The sequence below is a fragment of the Periplaneta americana genome, chromosome 7 (assembly GCF_040183065.1).
Source record: "Periplaneta americana isolate PAMFEO1 chromosome 7, P.americana_PAMFEO1_priV1, whole genome shotgun sequence".
NCBI classification, from domain to species: Eukaryota; Metazoa; Arthropoda; class Insecta; order Blattodea; family Blattidae; genus Periplaneta; species Periplaneta americana.
Window position 1 is genome coordinate 188,063,688 of NC_091123.1, and position 23,894 is coordinate 188,087,581.

The window sequence follows — 23,894 nt, forward strand, 5'->3', positions numbered from 1 at the left end:
AATCAACAAACTTGCAGATGTTATTACTGCAATATGTTATATAAATAATATTGTTAAAATATTAAAATGAAAAATATATCATTACATAACCTTATCGTTTGTTTTAAGTTCGCATTTGTAGACTGGGGGGAAAAAAAGACAGACGTATTTCACGGCCTGCTGGAGTATAGTAAACACTGAAAACATTTTAAAGCAACAATGTTGAAGATAGATATTTTTGTTTTGCAAATTTGCCGTCATTGAACAGAAACCAAGATGGAGATTTCATTGCAACTAATTAGAAATTCCTCTTTCAGGTATGTAATAAACGATCTTCGCACAAAATAATGCACGATACACAAGCGGTATGTTTTCTTTCAATTTTCGGAAATTAAAAAAGCTCAACTACGTTTCGCTTTTTCAAACTTTTCCTGGAACATGAAAACTACAACATACCGCTCTTGTAACGCATATTACTATTCATAAATGGCATTTAAAAACTACGTAGGAAACCTTTTAAAATGTTTTCGATGATCTCCTAAATCGTACAACAAGAGTCGCAAAAATATTTTGTTTTCACAAAAATATTCCTTTCTAAATGTAAGGTTTGCTATTCTGAGCTTTTTGTTCCAAAGTCCCTCAGCCAATTTTATTAATTGCAATTATGCGTAACTTTTGAACACACTGTATATATATAATATATATAATCGCTATTTTCCTTACAGAGATAACGGTTTCCTCAGTTTGGGGGCTAAGTTGCTACTGGTTGAAAGTGAGCTGTTAGTTTTGATGCATTTCAAAAACGGACAAGCAGAATAAATAATAACACCAATTTTGCATTCTCTTTGTGACGCGCACTCTGGCGTTCTTCTAGTCGAAAGGGAACTGACACAATAATTTCTGTTTTACGGTGTCTTATTGAAAAATGGATCAGGGTTATTTGCGAAAATTGCAGACTCAGGCTAGTTTATTTTAAGCTAAAATGTTGTTTCCAACTACACTGGCAGACATTTACGACTTACGACTTCTCGAAAAGTTCACTATTTTAATAGGGTGCTGGTGTGAACTCCCTTTTGAAGTAGCATACATTGTACATACGTAGTTTGTATTTTCCATCGGAGATTTGGCACGTCTAATAAAAAAAGAAAATGTAATAAAATTATTCATTCTTAGACTTCGCTGAGTCATCATCATCATCATCATCATCATCATCATCATCATCAACGGGCTCTCAAGTGTTGTCGGAAAAATTCACCATTAAAATGGGACACGCTCACGGACAGGAGAACGCGAATTCGATTACGCGCAATGTTCAAAACATACAGAGGTGAGCCTGCCTGGAGAGAAATAAAAAATAGGTTGCAGCCGCCAAATTACTCTTCAAGGAACGACCACTCATATAAATTGAGGGAAAGAAGACAGAGGACGGACACTGGAAAGTTTTCTTTTCTCAATCGTACTATCAGGGACTGGAATGCTTTACCTGCAGATTTACTAAAGGCTTTACCAAAAACCAAAAACGTATTTAAAAATAGGCTTAAGGACTTTACTATAGACGGTAATTATACACAATATGTAAAGGGTGTAAATGATACTTTGTTATTGAAGTGTTGTATCAGTGAAGAATTATGTTGTGTCAGTGAAGTGTGCTGTGTAAGTGAAACGTGTTCCTGTCAGTGAAGCTTTATAGGTTATAGTGGCAGTGCAAAGTATTTGAACAGTGAAATGTTTTTGAAGTGTTAGTGAAATCAGGATAGAATCAGTGAAATGTGTCGTAGTTCCAGTGCAGTGAGTGAGTTGACAGCGAAATGAGTGTAATGTTGAAAGGTACTTGTGCAGATATGAACATACACTAGTGGGTTTTAGTTCGAACTTAGGTTTAAGATACAAATTAGATTTATTTTAAATGTTACTTTAATGATCGTGCTTCATTTAAATTAGGATATTCCCTATTATTATTATTATTATTATTATTATTATTATTATTATTATTATTAGTATTAATTATTGGTATTATTATTAACTGTATTTTTAATTAATAAGTTTATTATTGTCATTATTGAGTGTAATTAGTTACCACTGCCACCGGGTATATACCCATTGCAGTGTGATTAAATACATACATACATCATCATCCTTCACGAATTAGGCCTCTGTAGACCTGTTTCGGCCCCATCTAGCAATCTTATAAAAGGTCTTCTGGTCGACGATGTCCTCTAGGTTTATACTGCATCATAATTTTTGGGATTCTTGAATTTTCCATTCTTCTTAACATGATCTAGCCAATTTAATTTGTATCTGCTGATTTTTTTTTTCTACTGACTCTACTTCTAATTGTTCTAAAATTTCTTCATTCCTTTTCAGTCTAAAAGAGTATATCCTGCTGTCCTCCTGAAAAATTTCATTTCCATTGCTTTGATTCTGTTCATGTCTTTTTTCTTTAATGTCCAAATCTCGCTTCCGTATAAAAGAGAGGGTAATGCTAGTGTATTATATATTTTTATTCTTGTAGATTTTTGTACTAATTTAGCTTTTAATGTATTGTTTATTATTCCTAGAATTTGTGTAAATTTGGTAATTTTCTTGTTCACATCTTTTTCATTTTGATAAGATATTTCACAACCCAGATAATTGAAATTTTGTACGTGTTCGAGGCATTGATTATTGTGTATTATCTTGCTTCTGACTGGGTCTTGTCCTAAAAATGACATTACTTTTGATTTTTGTGCTGAAATTTCCATCCCAAAATCTTTTAATATTTTATTTAATGTATACAATCCTCTTTGTAAATTATCCTCTGAATTGCAAATTATGACTTGATCATCGGCATAGAGTAAGGTATTTAATGTTAGAGCACTGGTTATTTTGATTCCTGATGTGTAGATTTGGTTCCATTTTAAAATAATTTCATTTATATAAATATTAAATAAAGTTGGTGATAGTGGACAACCTTGTCGAACTCCATTATTAACTAATTTTCTTTCGGATATACAGTTATTTATTTTGATATTTATTTTGCTGTCTGTGTAGATTTCTATTTCTTCGCTGAGTAGAGTTAATAAAAAGAATCTGTCAAAACTGTCCTTGAATAATAAGTAGCGCAAATATGCGGCTCTTATTATGACTCCAGAATTCCTGAATCAAAGCCAGTTTTGTTAAGTTGTTTTTTCATCTAGCAGGACTGTGAAACCGGTTTCATAATCAGTGTGCGATTGGTTGAGGTCACACGACACAAGATTTAAGCTTTCAGTTTGTCTGAACGACCGCTAGACAAACTTTTGCAAAAAGTTCGTGGTATTAAATGATAAGATAACGGCTCAAAATACCACTTGTTAAATTGCTGTAATCGTAGCTAACTGCTGATGAATGGTATCCGGTCAAGAGTCACTCTAAATGCAATCAATAAATAACAAATGCCTTCATGCGTGCAATGGTTTGCAGTTTATCCCTCTTTAGAAAACAACATTACATAATCGACAAATTATGCAAGCAAAAATGTTGTCATAGACACGTATTATGACGCGGCATTAGAGACGATGATCACAAGTAGTACCTACGCTTGTTTTACTGGTGGCAAAACATCTCGCGTCATTGGCTTGGTCCTAATTCTCCTCTCAAATTTAACCGTGTATAAAAATAATTATTAAGGATATGTTTCTTGATGTTATTGTCTACTTTCTATAAATGGGAACAGTTCACTTATAGAGGAGAGAAGATTTAAATGTACAGTGCCGGTATGTCATACATAATCAGCAAAATACGGTACATTGATATAGGGCTACTACGTATTGCGGAACAGAAATTATTACAGTACAATAATAGTATGTTAATAGGGCATCATTGTGGACCCCACGATACGTTTTGAAGTAGAATGTCATCAGTCAGCCGAGGCCCACCTTGAGAAGAAGGTATTCGGCTTGCTCATAGGTGCTCGAGGGACTATACCAGCTTTTTTCGAAGAATTTCGACGGCAGTTTGATCTGCCAACATCTGTGAGGGATGACATTGTGATAATTATGTTAAAAAAATCCTGCCAAATCCTAATTAATCACATGGTGCCACATTAATAGCAATTGTAATTTTTCACGCCCTTTTCTTTGTTTCCCTTCTTTAAAATTTAATATCTATGTTTACATATGTATAATAATTTTTTTGAGGATATAATGAGTCCGTAAGGGCTACCCTCAATGGGGGGCAGTTTAGTATTATTATTATTATTATTATTATTATTATTATTATTATTATTATTAGCGCCAAATAACACCCTCACAATCAATTTTGTGAATATATTTCTTCAGAGAACTGGGAGGGGGTTAGAAGATCAATTAAATACTTTTCTTGTAATAAATTCTGTTCATAATCATAAAGACAATAGTAATAATAGGCTAATAATAATGATAATAATCATAATCATCATCATCATCATTAGCAACGACTGTTACTTGCTTATAAGATATTTGTTAGGCTTACTGAACATTCATGATCAGAATACAGGAACAGGATTTCGCGTGAAACTGTACATGGAACAAGGCACAGATGCACGCTGTTCCTAAAAGGGGGGAGATAAATCTCCAAGAATGAATGTTACTCGTATAACAACACTGCATTTTCGTTAGGCTCATTGCCCTTACATGTTCTCTGTGTTTATTAAAAAGATGCAATCAATTTAGAGTATTGGTGCTTGCAGTTAGGTCTAAGTTTTTGACTAGAAGTGGAAATACTGCATTAATTTTTTTTGACGGAAGAGGAGTCCGAAGCCTGAGGCTACCGGAAATTTAGAAACAAATTTGATAATAAATAGGATTTTCATATTAGAACCAATGATTTTTTAGATTTTTTAATTGAAACTATGATGGTAAATTACGACCAATTTCGGCTTGATGTCGACCATCTTCAGATTGAAACTAAGCCTAGACATCAACTAAGATAAATTACCACCATAGTTTCATTTAAAACTGAAAAGTTATTTATATAACAAATTTACCAAATTTTTAGTGATAAAAATGTGTAATCAAGATATACATTAAAGTACTTGCACAACTCTCTATGAAAAGTATGAGAACATTTTAAATATATTGTTTCTTTACCAAAAGAAAAATGCTTTTAGTAATATCGAGTACGGTATGAAAATAAAACAAAATTTATATTCTTAAAATCTATATTTTTTATTATTGTTATATTCCAAGAACAATAACTTATTTATTAATTTCGGTGCTTGTTCGTTCACTTTTACTTAACTTGCTGAAGTAAAAAATTTTACTTATATATATATATATATATATATATATATATATATATATATATATATATATATATTGTAGTTTATATTAATCTAAAAAAGACCGTTAAGAAGACTGCTAGATGGGGCCGAAACAGGTCTACAGAGGCCTAATTCGTGAAGGATGATGATGATGATGATTAATCTAAAATAAGTATTCACAAAAAATAAGTACCGGTAAGTTTGTATAAAATTCATGCTTTCTGAGAAGAGTATAGATTTGCACTGTGCTCAAAACAAAGTTGCCGGTACCTCAAAATATAAATATTTTACATCAATCATTCTATTTGAACTAATAATATTGTATTGTATTGTATTTATTAACATTCCATAGTATTCATACATGCTTACAGCTAGAATATGGAACAAGTCAAAAAACTTAATACTATTATAAAATCTTAATTTATAGTCACAGTCTAGATGAAATATATACAGACTAGATTTACAATATAGTCTACTAGTACAACACAAAGTTTTAGTAACAATTTCGTGAAGTGTTATTGAATGTCATGAATTTACCTACAGAATAGAAGGCGTGAGAAATTAGGTACTTCTTTAATTTGGCCCTAAATAATCTTATGTTTTGAGTTTCATTTTTTATATCGATAGGGAGGCTATTAAACATTTTTACTGCCATATAACGCACTCGTTCTTGATAGCATGATAGACTTGCCGATGAGTATGAAAGTCATTTTTTTTACGTGTATTTATGCTATGAACTGTTGAATTAGTTACAAAGGTTTCGCGATTACATACGAGGAAGATTATTAATGAAAAGATATACTGACAAGCCATGGGGATTATTTGTAGTTTTTTTAAAATAGTCCTACACGATTCGCTAGTTTTGGCACCTACTATTATTCTAATTACTCTTTTTTTGTAATAGAAATATATTGTTACTGTCTGTGGAATTTCCCCAGAATATTATTCCAAAACTCATTACCGAGTGGAAGTATGCAAAGTATATTGTTTTTAAGGTATTGATATTTACTATCTTTTGCATAGATCTAATAGCAAAACAAGCTGAATTTAGTTTGGGGGTAATTTCTTTAATATGATTTTTCCAATTTAATACATTATCGATTTTTAAGCCAAGAAATTTGGTTGTTGTTTCTAATAGGGATCTATTATTAATTATTGCGCTAGAAATTTGCGATGTTGAATTTGGACAGGATTTAAATTGAATTATGTTAGTTTTGTTACAATTTAATACTAATTTATTGACTGAGAACCAGTCACATATTTTGAAGAGAATTTCCTCTTGATACTTCATAATTTATTATTCACATCTTTTAATTGGAAGCATCCGAAGTGGAGCAAACGGGTATTGCAAGGGAGTAGATTTTGGGGCTCGTGCCAGCTCCGCAAGTATCGCATTCTCTGTCTCTTTCTGTGCTATGCTATTGATGCTCCGCATTTAGCTTTGCAGTTAGCACAGCCCCACCAGTACGTTCTCCACTGGTGAACAGCTGAGGTGCACTGCAGAAGTACCTAACCTTGACAGAGAAAAAAAGTTTCATCGTTCGTGTGAAATTCAGATATTTCTTTATGATACGCGATTACTAGCGTATTATTGTGGTCGAAGGTCAGAGTGTTCTATATTGCTTTTGAAATTCAAAGGTCAGTGTATCTTTTTATGTTTGAAAATAGTTGAACCTTTGGACGATGGACGATTACAAAATAAAAGAGTAAAAATTATGCATCGTTCACAGAACTCGAGGGTACAGTGAGCTCGTGACAACGAACCAGTAACAGTCATTTATTTGCACCCACTATTCACATATTATCATCATGTCGACTTCACGATTGTTTAAACCTATTGTTAATCATGTTATCAACACGGAGGATATTATGCGATGCAGTGTGTGGGCGAGGAATAGGGGAGGACTGTTTGGAGTCTGGCCGTATATTCTGCGAGCAATGGCGTCTGCAGGGAAAGTTGTCTCCAATTGTGTGGAGGATGGAGAAGCACGTTGTTTGACTTTGGACAACATGAATCCATGTATAAAACGAATGGAATATGCAGTTCGAGGTCCCCTTGTCATCAGAGCGTCGGAAATCGAAAAAGAGCTGCAGCAGGTAAGTGAATCTGTCACTTGATTATCAGTTAAATTGAAGTAGATAATTTACCATTTGTTGGTTTATTTACAGTATATTAATAAAAATTAGGGGACCAAATTAGCCACACTTGTTTGTGATTTGTACAAAACACTCAAAGGAAGCAATTCGTAAGTTTCTGAAGTAATGTAGGCCTACTATCTTGTTAGGTTATGTACGGTTGACAGCTCGTTGGATGTTAAATATGTAGATACTTCGGCATTAAATTAACTAGTAATATTTTGTACATACGCATAAATCTGAAGTAATAATATTGTGCTATCATAATAAGCATCCGCTTTAAGATACATGAAAGTGTCAACTTCTTTGAAGAACAAAAATGGGCGTGACATTCCTAATTAGATATTTTTGATCTTATTGTGTGTAATGCATTGACCGCACCAGATTATGCAATGAAACTAAAAGGGGGTGTTTAGGCTGTTAAGTTGGGATAGCTAAAGAATATACCTACCTAATGAATTAAACATTATTCTGTGTAATTTAGTGATATAAATTTGTATTCGATAAATAAGCATCTGAACTTCTCAGTATTTTACATGCCTTCCAGAACATTAAATAAGCTTAATGTAGACTATCTACATAAGCACACAACTCATTTATATATTCTTTGAAGTTGTAATTAGCCCATGTTTATTACTTTTAAGAAAACGCATTATGGTTGCTTACTATAAGCCCTAGATATGCATATAATTTTGATAGTGTGAGAACATATAGCAGTATATATGCTGGGCTTTTGTTTACATGCCAAAATTATGTAAATTTTTGTGATCACACATAGAAGAAAGGCCTACATCTGTAATTCGTTAGAAATTTCATAGTCAGCATTTCTATCCACCATATAATTTTATAGAATCACAAGAAGTGGCTGTAGAATCCTAGCCTACATTCGATTTCAGATTGTAGAATTACAAAATCTGCAGCTTCCTATAAATGATAGGCCTATTGCAGTTAAAGAGATGCGGGGTATTGTTAGTCAAGAAAAAGACTGCACACAGTTGAATTTAAACAGATGGCGATGTAACGGTTTGTAATGAGACTAATGGAGAGAATGATTGTTAATTGTAAACATAACTGGTTGTTTTGATTTTCGGTAGATGTAGTCTGATGTGATTAGGCTCATAAACTGAAGAGACAGGGATGAAAGTACTGTAGTAGGCCTACCAGAAAAAACTAATTATTTTCTAATAATAATTTAAGAATATACTGAGTGTTGATCTTTGTTTAATAGGCCTACATATTTTTGGAGCGTTAGCATGTTTGTGTGATTCACAGAACTTCTTATTGAATATTTTGTTTGTGTTTAGGATTTTCAAGTTGCGAACATGTTTTTATTACTGGTAATTTTTTTTTCTGTGAGAACACAGTGAGATTCTAACTCTTGTCCCTATTTGATCTCTCTCTCTCTCTCTCCCCCCTCTCCCCCTCCATCTCCCTCTCCTCTTTCCACAGTTCAGTGATCTGTAGAGTTAATGATTCGAAACATTATATCGGTAGGCCTAAGTTACTTTAGGTCTAATTATAAAATCTCATTTCTACTTTAATAGCAGTTTGAGAACGAGTAGGCTATCATAGACTATAGTTCACTGAATTGTGACAGGACCAAAGTGACAGGGATTCTTGTTACCACCTACAGCAAAATATTCGTGATTTCCATAAAATGTTCCAGTTTATAGTAACTTCTTGTAAGTCTCAGCTATTGGTTCTGATTTGTTCTGCCAAAATATTGTCTCACCATATACTGATAGTAACTTGTAACTGTAGTCTGAAAATATCATAAAACAAGTTAAGGAAAATGTTGTGTGATTCACCTCACAGCAGTATTTATTACCGAGCATTGTGTTGAGTAATATGTCCTTGCTTCTCTATTAAAGATAAGTTAGTAAAAAAATTCTCCTAATTAGTAGACATGTCGTAATAAATGTCATATGTTTAGTTATCTTCATACCATACTAGAATATAATTAAATAGTGATTTATGACATTCTTTTTTACTTTTCGTATTTTACTTCCTTAGTCTATCATGTGTTGTGTCATAATTTATAAAAGTTCATGGGGAAAGGAGATACATTCATTAGACAGTTTTTAAATTGAAGCTGTCACTCTTAGCACTGTAATGGATTGCTAAAATCGAAATTGGCTATGTAGCCTACTAGAAATAAGAAAGACTATAGCTACGCAAGGGACATGGTGAAGAGATAGTAAAAGACTTAGGGTGGAAATCTCTCAAATCAAGGCGACGAAAAACCAGACTCACCGCATTGTTTAAGGCACAAATGGGACACAAAGCATGGACCGACATCAATGCTAGATTAGCAACACCATCATACTTAGGCAGGGCAGATCATATTAGGAAGTTTAAATGTAGAAAACAAAGAACGGACGTGGCAAAATTTTCCTTTGTTAACCACACAATAGTAGACTGGAACAACTTACCTGCGGCAATCTTTCAGGGTGGTCCTCTCAAAATCAATACATTTAAGGAAAGGTTGAGAAGATTAGACTGAAAATGTAATTGGAGGTGCAGTGTAATTATCTAAGTTGTGTCATGTAATTAATTAAGTTGATATGTAATTAATTAAGATGATATGTAATTTAGTTGATATGTAAATAAATTAAATTGATATGTAATTAAGATGATATGTAATTAAGTTGATTTGTAATTAATTAAGATGATGTGTAATTAAGTTGATTTGTAATTAATTAAGGTGATATGTAATTACTTAAATTGGTAATAGTTGGGTGAAATAGAAGTACTTATCAGTTAGGTTTACTTTTGCTTATTGTAGGCGTTATTATAGAATAATTTTTATTTATAGTCCTAGGTTTATTGCATCTAGCCTATTTATTTATAGTTAGAAATAAATTTAGGTTTTTTTTTTATTTATTTATTTATTTTTTGCTGTAATTATTGTAGAATTGTAATGGTATTATTGTATATAATATATCACTGCCACCGGGTGTATACCCAATTATAGTGTTAATAAATACATACATACTTGCAGTGACGTTTATGAGCACATTTGCTCAAACCGGTAGCCGAAATTGTACCAAAGAAGCAATAAGACATATAACTTAGTCCTAGGCTATATCTCCATTGTTTAGCAATCATCATACTTTTAGGTTTGGCACACACGTTAAGCATTGTGTCTTCAGAAGAATTAACTTACAAGACGTGATAAACACACTATACCAGATTTAAAACCTAGAAAAGCAGCACTGTGAGCACCCAAACTGTGATATCAGTTTCTGTCTTGCGGCCTGCAAAAGAATTTCTTAGACTGTCATTCATCAGTACCACTAATTGTTATTATAAACAAAAGACAGCTTTATATAAAAGCACTCACCAACCTCAAAGATGACGTTGAAAAGTTGAACACATGTTTTTGACATCTGGTAAGAAAATTCCTTACTGCCCAGTGCATTTACTCCCTTCCTTAGTTTAATTTTTTTTTTTTTTAAATTTTTTGTTCTTTTTTATTTATGGTTACTTTAACTGCTATGGTCATATTGCGACTTTACTGTGGATGCCATTGTGTTTGAAATTAGGAGTTCTCTCTGACTTGAAGACGTTTGTCACCCTGATCTGAGGTGGTCTCTCACCATCACGACATCCATCGCATTGGTTGGACTCTTAAACCCTGACTCAGCTGCTGAGTACTCTCTCACCAACACAACTACAGCCGGACACTTAGCCTGAATTCCTGACCAGACTGGACTGGACATTTAAACACTCACTTGACAGACGCTATCTCGTATACAGATCTTTTATTATATCTCTGCCTCTATGCAGATGTCAAAATAAGTGGATGTTAGCAGTCAATTGTAACATCATTTTTGAAGCTGGTTAGTACTTTCAAATGAAACGCTACGTATTTCACTTTTATTTTTAATGTTGTTGTTTTGTTGTTTTCTAATGCCAGGCATTTGACAATGAAGTCATTTGACCTCTTGCACTCCAATATTTTTCAGAAGATATTATCATGGTCAGCCACTGTAAGCCTAGTAATAATTAGTGGTAATAATGAGGGATTCTTTTATGGCTATATGATGGAAAACTGGTAATGTAGCGGAGGACAGTTAAATTGCTGCTAACTAGTAAGGTTTTAAATCTGGCATACATTTATTTATTTTTATTATTACTTCAGGTGTAATAATTTAAGTACAAAGTTAATAGAAGATTTGAACTTCTTATTTATACTATTGTGATGTACAGAAATATGTATGATATTTCCACGCAGGAATTCTGCGATACTATTTGATGAAGAATGGGTGGAGCGGAGTATTTATATATAGTCCAGGCGCATACATAGGCCAATTCACATTATAACTTTTTATTGAATGGTATATAAGATTTCCACAAATAGTCGAACTTAAACTGAGGAAACAGTTGATATTGATTGTTCACTTTTGTAAATTATCAGTACAAAAAAGTACCAGTACTAGGCCTACTTATCGCATTGAACATTACATTACCACCTTGGCACAGTTACTCAAAAAATGATTCAGTACCATGAATTACATAGGTTGGATAAAAAGTAATGGCAACACTGCTGTCACGTGACGATGGTGCGTTCGAGAGCTGCCAGCTGTGTGGACATGAACAAGCACTGTTAGATGAGTTAGTGCAGCCAGCGGCGACAGTACTCTGTCAATCTACTGCAGTGTGTAGAACGTTCACTTTCATAGGGATAGTGCGAGCGCCCTAAGACCATCCTTACAAAACTAGAGCAACGTTCCTGGATAAAAATTGAAGTGGCACGAGGTCGTAGTGCACAAGAATGTTTTCAGGGACTAAGTGAAGCATGTGGCGATGCAGCGTTGCCATATCGCACAGTTGCACGATGGGTTAAAGCATTCCGGGAAGGCCTTGTTGCACCGGTGACAAAGGGAAGGTGACGACTTTCTTGGACGAATCGTTGCTATGGACGAAACCAGGACTCGCTCGTATGAACCAAACTTGAAACGCCAATCAAATAAATGGAAGCATCCCGGTTCTCCTCGTCCAAAGAAAGTGCGCCCTACACAAAGTGCTGTGAAGGAGATGTTCATTGTGGCGTATGACATTGATGGGTAATACTGCACCACGCTGTACCTCTAAGGCAGACGGAAAACGCGGACTACTGGAACATCCACCGTACTCACCCGATATGATCCATGCGATTACGATCTTTTCACCAAAGTGAAAGAACCACTGCGAGGGACCCGGTACAATACCAGAGATGAACTTATCCGTGCTTTAGGGCGGTCAATATGGAACATCAACAAAGATGGACGCGCTGATGGTGTATGACGCCTTCCAAACATTTGGCAAAAGGTAATAAATAAGGGGGGTGACTATATAGAAGGTACGTAAATGTTGTACCCCTGTGAATAAAGCCATGTCAGAAATACCGAACTGTTGCCATTACTTTTTATCCAACCCTAGTAGATAAATAGTGTTCACCTCCCATGAAAATGCAATGGGCTCGAACTCAGATCTCCGGTGTATTAGCCGGATACATTATCCTTATGTTGCAAGGTAGCTCTATTGAAGAGATTCGACTTTGGTGGATTTCCTATGGAAAATAGCACAAAACAGTGGGATGACTTCACCTTTGTTACATTGTTAATCGAACTCTGTACCGAATGGACTTCAACATGTTCCATGCTTCGAGAGTACTAAATAATTTTTTCACTAACTGTGTAACGTATGTGTGTAGTCTGATATTCAAAATAAATTATTTTTTAGATGTGATAAAAAAAATGAAATATTATATCGTGAATGATGACTGCTAGTTCATCCTTCAAAGCAGGGGGTTTGATACATGAAAATTGATGGCTCTCTTGAATTTTGTTGTCAGAGCACTTAAGAGAGAATTTTGTACACAGTTCTTTAGCTTGCATTTGATTCTCATTCTGAGACTCTTCCACTAAAATTGAATCATTGTCTCATGGGTTATGAATATTTCCATTAATTTGAAGAGAAAGTTCCATTTCAATATTTTTCTTTTGATCTGAAAGAACTGCCTTTACCTCTTACCTGCCTCATTGTGTACTGAGTGTAAAAATGTTTGATTTAGTTTTAAGGCATGTAAATGATTGAAAATGAAAATGTTGAGAAAAATATATTAAGTTAGTTAGCCTATATTTGGCTGTTATGTGTTTGTTTGTAATTTATATTGGTAATATTTTAAATTATTCAATCTTATTTGCATTGAAAACTGATGTAAATGAAGTTATTGTAATTTGTACATTTTATTTGAAGTTTCTTAATATAAATGAATATATTATTTTTGCAGGGCATCAAGAAACCTTTTACTGAGGTGATAAAGGCCAACATTGGAGACTGTCATGCAATGGGACAAAAGCCGATTACATTTATCAGACAGGTTAGATTGTTCAGCAGTATTTGTAACCTGCATGTCTGGTGTGTAGTTGTAACATTCGGAAATGCCGAGATAAAGTACCATACAAATTTATACTGCATTTTCATGTTATGTAAATTTTTAGGTTAATCTTTCTTGTTGTTTAAAACAGAAATATGAAATGTAAGTTGATACACCGTTAAGCGAACTAAAACTGAGAGAAATGCACTAATGATTACTGGAAAATGTGCATGTAAATAAAAATAGTACATTATGTAACGAGCCTATAATGGTAGTAATTAAGACGCGAGTACGTTTGTTTATGAAATGAGTGCAAGCGAGTTTCATAATTTTCGTACTAGCATCTTAATTACCATTATAGGCAAGTTTCATATGACTTTTTATGCTCGACCATATTTCTAACTTGAAATTATTCATAAGTATTCATGTTATGGTTATGTAAGTGAGGAGCGGAACTGACCTGAATTGTGAGATGTGCGCAGATGCGAAAGTATTGATTTTTTCCGAGGAACGAATGTCATTGACCTTGATATAATCTAGAGAATAAAATGAACATTAGTCTTGATATAACCTGGAAATTGATTTAGAATTGAAAAACGAGATGACAAATTTAATTTATTTGAATATAATTTACAATTAACGCTAATTATTATAGTAACAGAACATAACCTTCTGCGACAGTATTGGATTTCCAGCCTCCGTGACGTTTCGCTAGTTGTCTTTCGATTGCATATCCGAGAATAATCGATACTTGCGGTTTTATAATGGCACAAAGGTGATTTCTCATTGGCTGAATAGGTGTACTTTAATGAGGTGCATTAAAGGGCTACTACCAGGTATATAATTACTACATTTCGGCATGGTCGAGCATAAAGAAACTTAGAAATGTAATCAGTAGATTGTATCAAGGGAGATCATTATTAGGCCTATTTCAAAGAATTTATAACCATTTTAATAACTACCGTAACTATCAAGTAAATAAAAATGTTACTTCCTAGTATGGACAAAGCTGTCTCTGTAAGCTATATTGATGATAATATGGAACTAGAATTTGGTCCCCAATACTTTTGATACCTCAATGTTTTGGAGTATAGAGAGCGATCAATATTTCTGAGAAGAGGTTTCAATGTTTTTAGCTTTTAGGGGCGTTTTCTTTCTATATACATTCTCTCCAAACTGTTTTTTGAAAGATTCATCAGCCATTACTTCAGTCTTAGTAGAAATGTCTCTTCAGTGACAATTGAGTTATGACTGTAAAATTTGCAACATTTTATTTCATGCTTTAATTAAGCTTAGTTAAATTAGATTATTGTTTAGTACCGATACCAGTATTTAATTAAACAAAAAATGCGATTTTATTTATTAATGCTTCATCCCAAATGGGTCCCCAGTTAACAGAATTAAGCATGGCATGTTGAGATGATTTTGCTGTGAACAAGAACTCGTTAACATTTTGACCAAGTGGAACAACAGTATTTAACTTCGGAAGATTTCTGTAACTCCTTTAAGTTGCTGAACGAAATAAAATTAGTTCTTGTTCCACATTGTCATCCTTATTGTTATTGTTCGCTAATATTAACATATTTTTATAGTTAATATCGTGATATATTATTTATATTGAGAAATTTAATATTTTTGCAAAAGACAGTGAGGTTTAGTTACGTTAGATTGGGTTAGCTTAAGTTAGGTTAGGTTTGTTCAATTTAACTTATAAACTATTTTCTTACGCTTTTTTCCTCAGCAGACCACTTCATCTTTGTAATGTTATGAGCTGTGTGAATGTAATTCATCAGTACATGAAGTTTTTTTTCTGATTATACTTTTTCTGAATGCACAACACATCTTAACATTATTTTATGCTCTATGTTACATCCTGATCTTGTATTAGGCTACTCTTGTGTTTCTCCCAGGTCGTCGCCTTAGTTTCATACCCAGAACTGTTTGATGACCCCAAATTTCCATCTGATGCCAAGTCTCGTGCAAAAGAAATCCTGGCTGGCTGCAGAGGTGGGAGTGTGGGTAAGTCTTCCTTACCTGGAAATGTTAATCCAGCCAGAATAGTAATAATGTTCGAGTGGCAAAGAATGTAACATCCTATACTTTTGAATTCCGAATAGCTGTAAATAATTAAATGTCTTTAATTCTTCTAAAGAGTCAATAAAGTAATATTTGCGCCTATGTGGTCAGCTGATAAACAACTACATTCTTAAATATATCGATGTGATTAAGTTTTCTGAAAGGAGACTGTATTTCTTCTACTACTACTACTGCTGCTGCTGCTGCTGCTGCTGCCAATAATGCTGCAAATGTGCTTTTTAATAATTTCAAAATAGATTCTTGCAATTCATATTTTCTGTACTACTGAAGTATCAATAAAAATGTTAAAAAACGTCTTTGTAAGATATTTTATGATGAGTAAAGGATTTAATATACTTATGTCCAGTTTGTCCAAGTAATGTTTAATTTTGCTTAACGAATGTTAAATTAACAGTCCGTTTATTTTTAATGCTTTGGTAATGTATTTTCCATTTGTTCAACATAATTTTGTTTAAGATAACCAACACTTAACTATAACGTCTGTTAGCACTATTTCAACTACTCAACAGCAGTTGGTAATGATTCTACACATGTAAGACAATTTTTGATTGGCTAAAATTAATCTTTAAATTCTATATTATAGAGTGAGTCATGAAACTTGCATAAAATGACAACCTGTTATAGTAGGCCACGCTCCATAAACAAACAGTTGACAAATGAAAGTTGTAGGTGACGTGCTGAATAATAATTACAAAGTAAGATTATATTTCCTCATTGCTACTATGGATACGAAATACGAAAGAAATAAAATAGCACTGATGTATTTAAACAGTCCAAAGTATTTTTTAAATGTTATATTACCAGTCATATGCTAAACATTCCCTACAGAGAGACACAAAATATTAATTTCGCAACTTCTGTTCGAACAGCTGTGGAGACATCGGCCATATTTAACTAACTATTAAACGAGTTAACTGCCCGAAATCCTACATTTAAAATTAACAAACTGTTAACAGTCTGTTAAACCAAACTGGCGTTGAAAACCTACAATTTTAATAACTAACAAACTGTTTAGAGTTTAACAGTCGTTAAATTTTCTAACAATACTTGGAAAAACCGGCCATTAATGTTGCATTGCTAAACTCTGTTCATAGGTTCGTATACAGACTCGCCTGGCATTGAGATCATACGAAGACACGTTGCACAATACATACAAAGGAGAGATGGGATTCCCAGTAATTGGGAGAACGTTCTGCTCTCAGCTGGAGCGTCCGATGCTATCAAGGTGAGAAGGAAGGAGGTGGACCTCTGAGAACAATTTGTAGAGACAGTAAAATACTTATTAAGATTTCTGAAATTGTTTATTTTTTATATTCAAATTTCTTTTGTAAGTGATGTGTTGAAATCTGTGAACTAAGAGAAGTACTATGGCCTTTTTTTCTAGTCAGTGTTGAAGCTGCTGATTAACGAAGTTGATGGAAAGAGGAGTGGCGTGATGGTGCCCATCCCACAGTATCCTCTGTACTCTGCTTCGTTGGCAGAGTTCCACATGCATCAGGTTTGTGTGATTTGTTGGAGATCTTCCCTTATCCATTTCTGCACTGGCCTGTTTACTTGCAATTTGGGGTTCATTGCTCAATTTGTTAGGGTGATTGTTACTTGTGTAAATTTATGGAGGTGAATTTTGACCTGGACGATAAAGCGACAAATTTTCCCCAAGCCATTTGATCATGCTGTGTGTTCAAATTTCCCTAGTATTAAAAATATGCTTTCACTTTATAAATTAATACTAAGTGTAATCTTTATACACCTCTTGATTACACAACTTTTAACACTGTATCACTTCGGAATATGTATGGTAAGACTTTCCTGTGTTAAATTTCAACGTACCTCGTTTACATGTTTCGACCTATTTATGGGTTATCTTGAAACTGGTCGTTGTTGGTCTTGGCGGCTCTTGTTCTGTTTCGTGTGAGGGTGTGTTCGTGTGGTATAGTGTAGAGTCAAAGAGTGTGTGTGTTTTGAAGTTGAGTTGTGTGTTGAGAATTTCGTTGTGGTGTGTTTTTGTGTGTCTGTATATTTGCAACAACTTCTACATACAAATCAAGATTTCAGGTATAACTCCCTGTAAAGTTGATTTGAATAATTTCGAGGGAAAAATTCTTCCGGAGCCGGGTATCCCTCTAAATTATTCAAATCAACTTTACAGGGAGTTATACCTGAAATCTTGATTTGCATAATACACGTCACTGTTCGTTAACAGAAAACCACAATTTAAGTCACACGGAGATAGTGTGCACTCGAAGTTGGTTGCTTGACGGTTGTCAGCCCACTTTGAGGTCTGTGGATATAGAGGGAAAAATTGGATCGGTGTCGGTCAGAGTTCCCGGGTAGCTCAGTGGTAGAGCGTTGGTACGTTAAACCAAAGGTCCCGGGTTCGATACCCGGCTCCGGAACAATTTTTCTCTCAAAATTATTCAACTTCTACATATGACAGACAGGCAGATCGTTTCAAACACGTTACAAAGAACACATCACAGCCATAACAAAATTACAAAACACCTCCACATATGCAGAACACATCACAAATGCCAACCACACCTACAGAGACATCAACACAGACATGGAAATACTGCACATCCAACCAAAAAGCCAGAAACTCAACACACTAGAACAATATGAAATATACAGACACACGAAAACACACCCTAACGAAATTCTCAACACACAACTCAACTTCAAAACACACACACTCTTTGACTCTACATTATACCACACGAACGCACCCTCACAGGAAACAAAACAAGAGGCGCCAAGACCAACAACGACCAGTTCTGAAGATGACCCATAAATAGGTCGAAACATGTAAACAAGGTACATTGAAATTTAATACAGGAAAGTCTTACCATACATATTCCGAAATCTTTATGTTATACTAGCCGTACCTGTGCGCTCCGCTGCACCCGTTAGAAATAAATATAAAGTAATTACATAATTAAAATAGGATGTTTGATCCAGGGAACATTCGTGTTTGATAGAAGGATAAATCGTTTAATATGTTACTTAATTTAAATTGTATTTGCATAATTAAAACGCGATCATTTTGATCCAGAGACCATTCATTTGGTCATAAAAATTATTTTAGGAAATGCAGGAAACGAGTGTACAGAATAGCCTATCAAGTTTTCTGTGCATAAGAATCTATTTTAATCTTACCTGTCCTCGATTCACTCAGAAGTTACTGTGATAACATTATAGCATTATGTCCATCTAGAGAAACTACACTTTCCAATGGTGAATTAATAATTAATTATACAAATCGGTTAATTTAGCTTCCGATGTTACTTCATACAAACACAGAAACATTATCTGTAGGCTATCTTTCATACCTTTCGATTGTTGTGTCCAAGGCCCCTTATAGACGAAGTCATTTGTTTTTTAATTCATTACACGGCCTTAGATGGCAGTTATTTTAATTTTAAAACTCATTTATCTCATTAAATATCAGTCCTATCAAAATTTTTCAAGGAATAAAACTTATCGGAAATTATTTTCAAAGAAACTTTTGTTATGTAACATTTTTCACAAAAATCAATAAAAAGCGAGATATTTCGATTTATTTAATTCAGGCCCCCTTATACCCCCCTTTTAAATAATGTATTTTGAATGCCATATAGCGTAAAATCTAAGTTACAACGAACTTAATTTATATTCCAATTTTCATCGAAATCCGTTCAGCCATTATCGCGTGAAAAGGTAACAAACGTACAGACAGACAGACATACAAACAAAAATTTCAAAAAAGCTATTTTCGGTTTCAGGATGGTTAATTGTATATGTTAGGACCAATTAATTTTGGAAAATCGAAAATTACCAGAAAAATTTCGGTTACAGATTTATTATTAGTATAGATAATATATATTTCGATAACGAAAGTTCTTTAAAAACAGACTCTGGTTTATCAGAATGAAAATCAATAGAGATGTAGGTAAGACTGTGTGCACTTCCTGTCTTATTTATAATTCACGTGGACAGCATTATAAACCTACGGAGAAAAGGAAACCAGGAGGAATTGTCTTTCTCATTTGACTTTGTGTCAGTCACCCAAGTATCCCGTCTGTGGGTGACACACCGAGGCAGCAGTTCTTCTTGGCACTGTAGGTGTTGCCGTGGGAATCGCTCTAATACCACTGCATGATGAAGGTGAGGCATGGAACCATAGAGCCACCTGGACTGCATAGTAACTGGAAGCGTGTCATGATTATGATTAGGATCATCATCATCATCAGTTTGCAAAAACGAAGTTTTCTTTTGTGTGGAATCAAAAAGAAAATGTTACTGATTGAATGTTGCAATAACATTTCAGATTGGTTATTTCTTGGACGAGTCACGTGCCTGGGGAATGGAGATATCAGAGTTACAGCGAGCCATAGACGAAGCAAAGAAACATTGTATTCCAAAAGCCATTGTGGTTATCAATCCTGGTAACCCCACAGGTAATTGCAGTGTTTGCCATTTGATAGCAATTGTACATGAATGTTTTTATCAACAGTAATCTCACTAGACGTTTTGATTTATCTAGAGAAAATCAAAACTCGAGTGGGATTTAATTGACTATTACACGATTAGAAGAAAGTATATAAAGATTAGAAGTAACAAAGTACTCCAATACAATAAAATATTAATTGACTTACGAAAATACAACTGTCTTCAAATGTATTATTGTACCATCTCAACATTACAAATATTATGCTAGATGCATGCCAGATGGCAGTAGTGAGCAATGCCTTCTCGTCGAGAAGTTCTCGATCTATTATACACAATGGCAATGTTTCTAGTCAAGAAGGCTTTGTTGATTCAGTTTCATTTTTATTAAAATGCAACATTCCACTTCAATTATCCGAATCCCAGTAATCAACATCACTTGACAGATGATTTTCAATAAATCTTAATATTAAACAATCTGTGATACGTGACTATCCATAATATCATATAGCAGAAGCTATAACATAACCTAACTAATATACACAAGTGTTAGAAAAGTTTTAATTAACGACGATGACATAAAAAATAAACATGAATAATTTTAAAAGGAATAATTATTGAATGTACAATTTTCAAATTTGAATGTGGTTGGTGGTTCAATTGATGTTATATTGGACGTGTGCGTAATAGAAGTGGAACTCGTTGAATTAGGCCTACATGGTGTATTCAACTTATTCAGGATTTCCGAATGGTGCTCTTCATTTATTTGTAAATTGGATTTCAGAAGATGCATAGGTATGATCAGTGATCTTTATTAATTCTTGTTCTTGAATGCCAATGCGAGTCATATTTGAAACTGCTGTGCATCGACTGGAGTGGTTTGTAATTTTATGTATATATATATATTTTTTTTTTTTTTGACGTCCAGACCAGCGCAGTTTCAAATGTTGGCAAACAAAGAAACAAATGCTAGGGACGCGATGAAATTAAACAAATGCTAGGGACGCGATGAAATTAAACAAATGCTAGGGACGCGATAAAATTAAACAAATGCTAGGGACGCGATAAAATTAAACAAATGCTAGGGACGCGATAAAATTGTGCGATGAGCAGCCATGATTGGTTGAAATACGTCCTTTTGTACCGTTTTATTGGTCAAAAGTAGTGTGACGTAGTAAGAGTGTAATAGTCAATAACATCTGTCATGAAGAAAAGAAATATGCACAGTTCACTTTTCGTCAGTTGTATTAAGTAGCTTTAAATAATATTCTTTTTATCGAATGTGTAGTCATACCAGGTATTTGATTTTCAAAAATAGTTGGGATAAATTGAAGGAGTTGTCTATGATTCTGATCTGTTGATCTGTAATCGTTTGCACTTCAAATACTCTTAAGAGTTTTTATGTTATGTTGATTTCGTTGATTAACTTTCTATTGTTTCCTTAAGCATTTCATATTTCACTGTTATGTGTGAATATTCTCTATACATGTGGCACTTCTTATGTTTTCAGGTCAAGTTTTGTCAAGACAGAACATAGAAGAAATAATAAAGTTTGCACAGAAAGAAGATCTATTCATATTTGCAGACGAGGTAATTAAACTGCTCTAATGTACTACCTATAATTTCTTCCATATCTTTATCATAACACGAGTATAATTTCCAGAAACGGTGACAACGACGTACATACTGCAAGAAAAATGAGGAATTTGCTCTTGTTATTTATTTTTACGAAAAAAAATACAGAAATGTTACAAATAGGTCATTCCATTGTTATGGGTGTGACAGATATTTAGTTATATTGACTAAAAGACTTAAGATTATGTCAGTTTCTTATCTTGTAGGCAGTTGAAATAGTAATATGCGTTACAAGAGCGGTATGTTGAAGTTTTCATGTTCGAGGAAAAGTTTGAAAAAGCGAAACTTAGTTGAGCTTTTTTAATTTCCGAGAATTGAAACAAAACATAGCGCTCGTGTATCGTACATTATTTTGTGCGAAGATCGTTTATTACATACCTGAAAGAGGAATTTCTAATTAGTTGCAATGAAATCTCCATCTTGGTTTCTGTTCAATGACGGCAAATTTGCAAAACAAAAATATCTATCTTCAACATTGTTGCTTTAAAATGTTTTCTGTGTTTACTATACTCCAGCAGGCCGTGATATACGTCTCTTTTTTTTCCCCCAGTCTATGATGAGTCTGGAATCTTGTTGATTTTTTCACGGCTTCCTTAATGTTACTTGCATCACGAATGCAGTAACTTTAGTGGAGTTGTAGAGTTTACTTAATTTTTGCAAATATTTAAAAACAATAATTAACAGTGCAATTTAGGTGAAATTGCAGTGGTAAGTTTCCAATTTATAATTATCGTCTCTAAAAATAATATGTTAAAAGCCTAAAGCAGTAAAATCAATATGTCACTTAAGCGGTAAGAAGAGGGAAATTGTTATGTGTGTTAGGTTGGGAATACTGAATGTGGAATTTTAGACTTTCTGCAGATTGGTTTTGTGCGGAAACCAAGCAAATACGCACGATCTCGCACAAAAGCTATTGCTATGATATATACATCTACTTACCTAGTTGATCTATAATTATGAAATCCAGTTCTGCCATCTGTCCGCAATATGCGGACCCCGAATCACACACGTGAAGAGGGGAGGCATTGGATGCACGTACACACAGGGGAGGAGGAAGACTGAATATTACGGGTGTGACAAAATTTTTCATTGGCATTCATGTAGTTCATTCAGTAACTCTGCTAATTGGTAAGTTCTGAAAGAGGAGGACTTTTTCTTTCTGTATGTAAGATTTTTAGAACAAGATTGCTTTTTCGAAACTTGGATTTGCGTTTGACCAAGGACATACAGAATATTTATAACATGTTAGACAGAATAGTTAAAATATGAAATTTTAATTATTTTATTATTATTTTTTCCAAACATCTGAAAATACAACTAAATAAAGATATAAAAGGAATCACAAAGCTTTACTGTGAAAATTAATAATTTCCAAAGGAAAACAAACTGTTCATGCTTATTTATAATTCTTGGGTGTTTCACTTTTTTGACTGCAACAGAAGCTTTCTCCACAGACGCAGCTTCCTTGTTTGGCCATATCCATTAACTCCCACTATAGCCAACATAGGAAAGAAAACCTCGATTGAAATTACCAATTAATTAACAAAGTTTAACTGTGCTGTTTATTGTAACAGTTAGATTTTTATTTTAAAAGGGTATATATCCAGGTCTGCTGGACTATGCTACGTATTTCAACATACAGAAATAGACTTCTTATGGAAAATAATTTCTTTTTTTTTTTAGATAGAAGACCAGTTGACATGATATGACCCAAATACAGAAATTTAATGCTTTAGTTTTTAAATTAGAATTCTGTATAGATACTTCTGCGCTTTGATTTTATAGGCTACGGATTTTCTAATTTGTGAATAATTGAAACTTTTTTTCAATGCTGCATGATAATAACTTTAACATTGTTTCTAGGAAAACAAACAATTTCTTTATTATTCAAACTTATTATTCATAACACATACTGGTACTATATAATATCTGTTGGACTTAATGTCTTCAGAAATTTGTTACAAAGCTTCTTTTGGCAGAAGACTTGAATTTTGTAAG

At 33.7% G+C, this 23,894-nt stretch overlaps 1 protein-coding gene across 3 annotated transcripts in view; it reads left to right on the forward strand.

The window, feature by feature from the left end:
- Window positions 1-23,894, forward strand: part of LOC138702635 (alanine aminotransferase 2) — a 62,487-nt gene that overhangs the window by 14,529 nt on the left and 24,064 nt on the right. For 2 of the 3 annotated variants that reach the window (XM_069829959.1, XM_069829958.1), the window contains exons 2-8: window positions 7,120-7,336; window positions 13,653-13,742; window positions 15,650-15,758; window positions 16,931-17,061; window positions 17,221-17,334; window positions 20,143-20,272; window positions 21,772-21,851. In XM_069829959.1, coding sequence (XP_069686060.1) covers window positions 7,178-7,336; window positions 13,653-13,742; window positions 15,650-15,758; window positions 16,931-17,061; window positions 17,221-17,334; window positions 20,143-20,272; window positions 21,772-21,851 — 813 coding nt within the window. In that variant the 5' untranslated portion in view covers window positions 7,120-7,177. Of the gene's footprint in view, window positions 1-6,969; window positions 7,337-13,652; window positions 13,743-15,649; window positions 15,759-16,930; window positions 17,062-17,220; window positions 17,335-20,142; window positions 20,273-21,771; window positions 21,852-23,894 lie in introns of all 3 variants that reach the window. The other variant, XM_069829957.1, reaches the window with a different exon arrangement.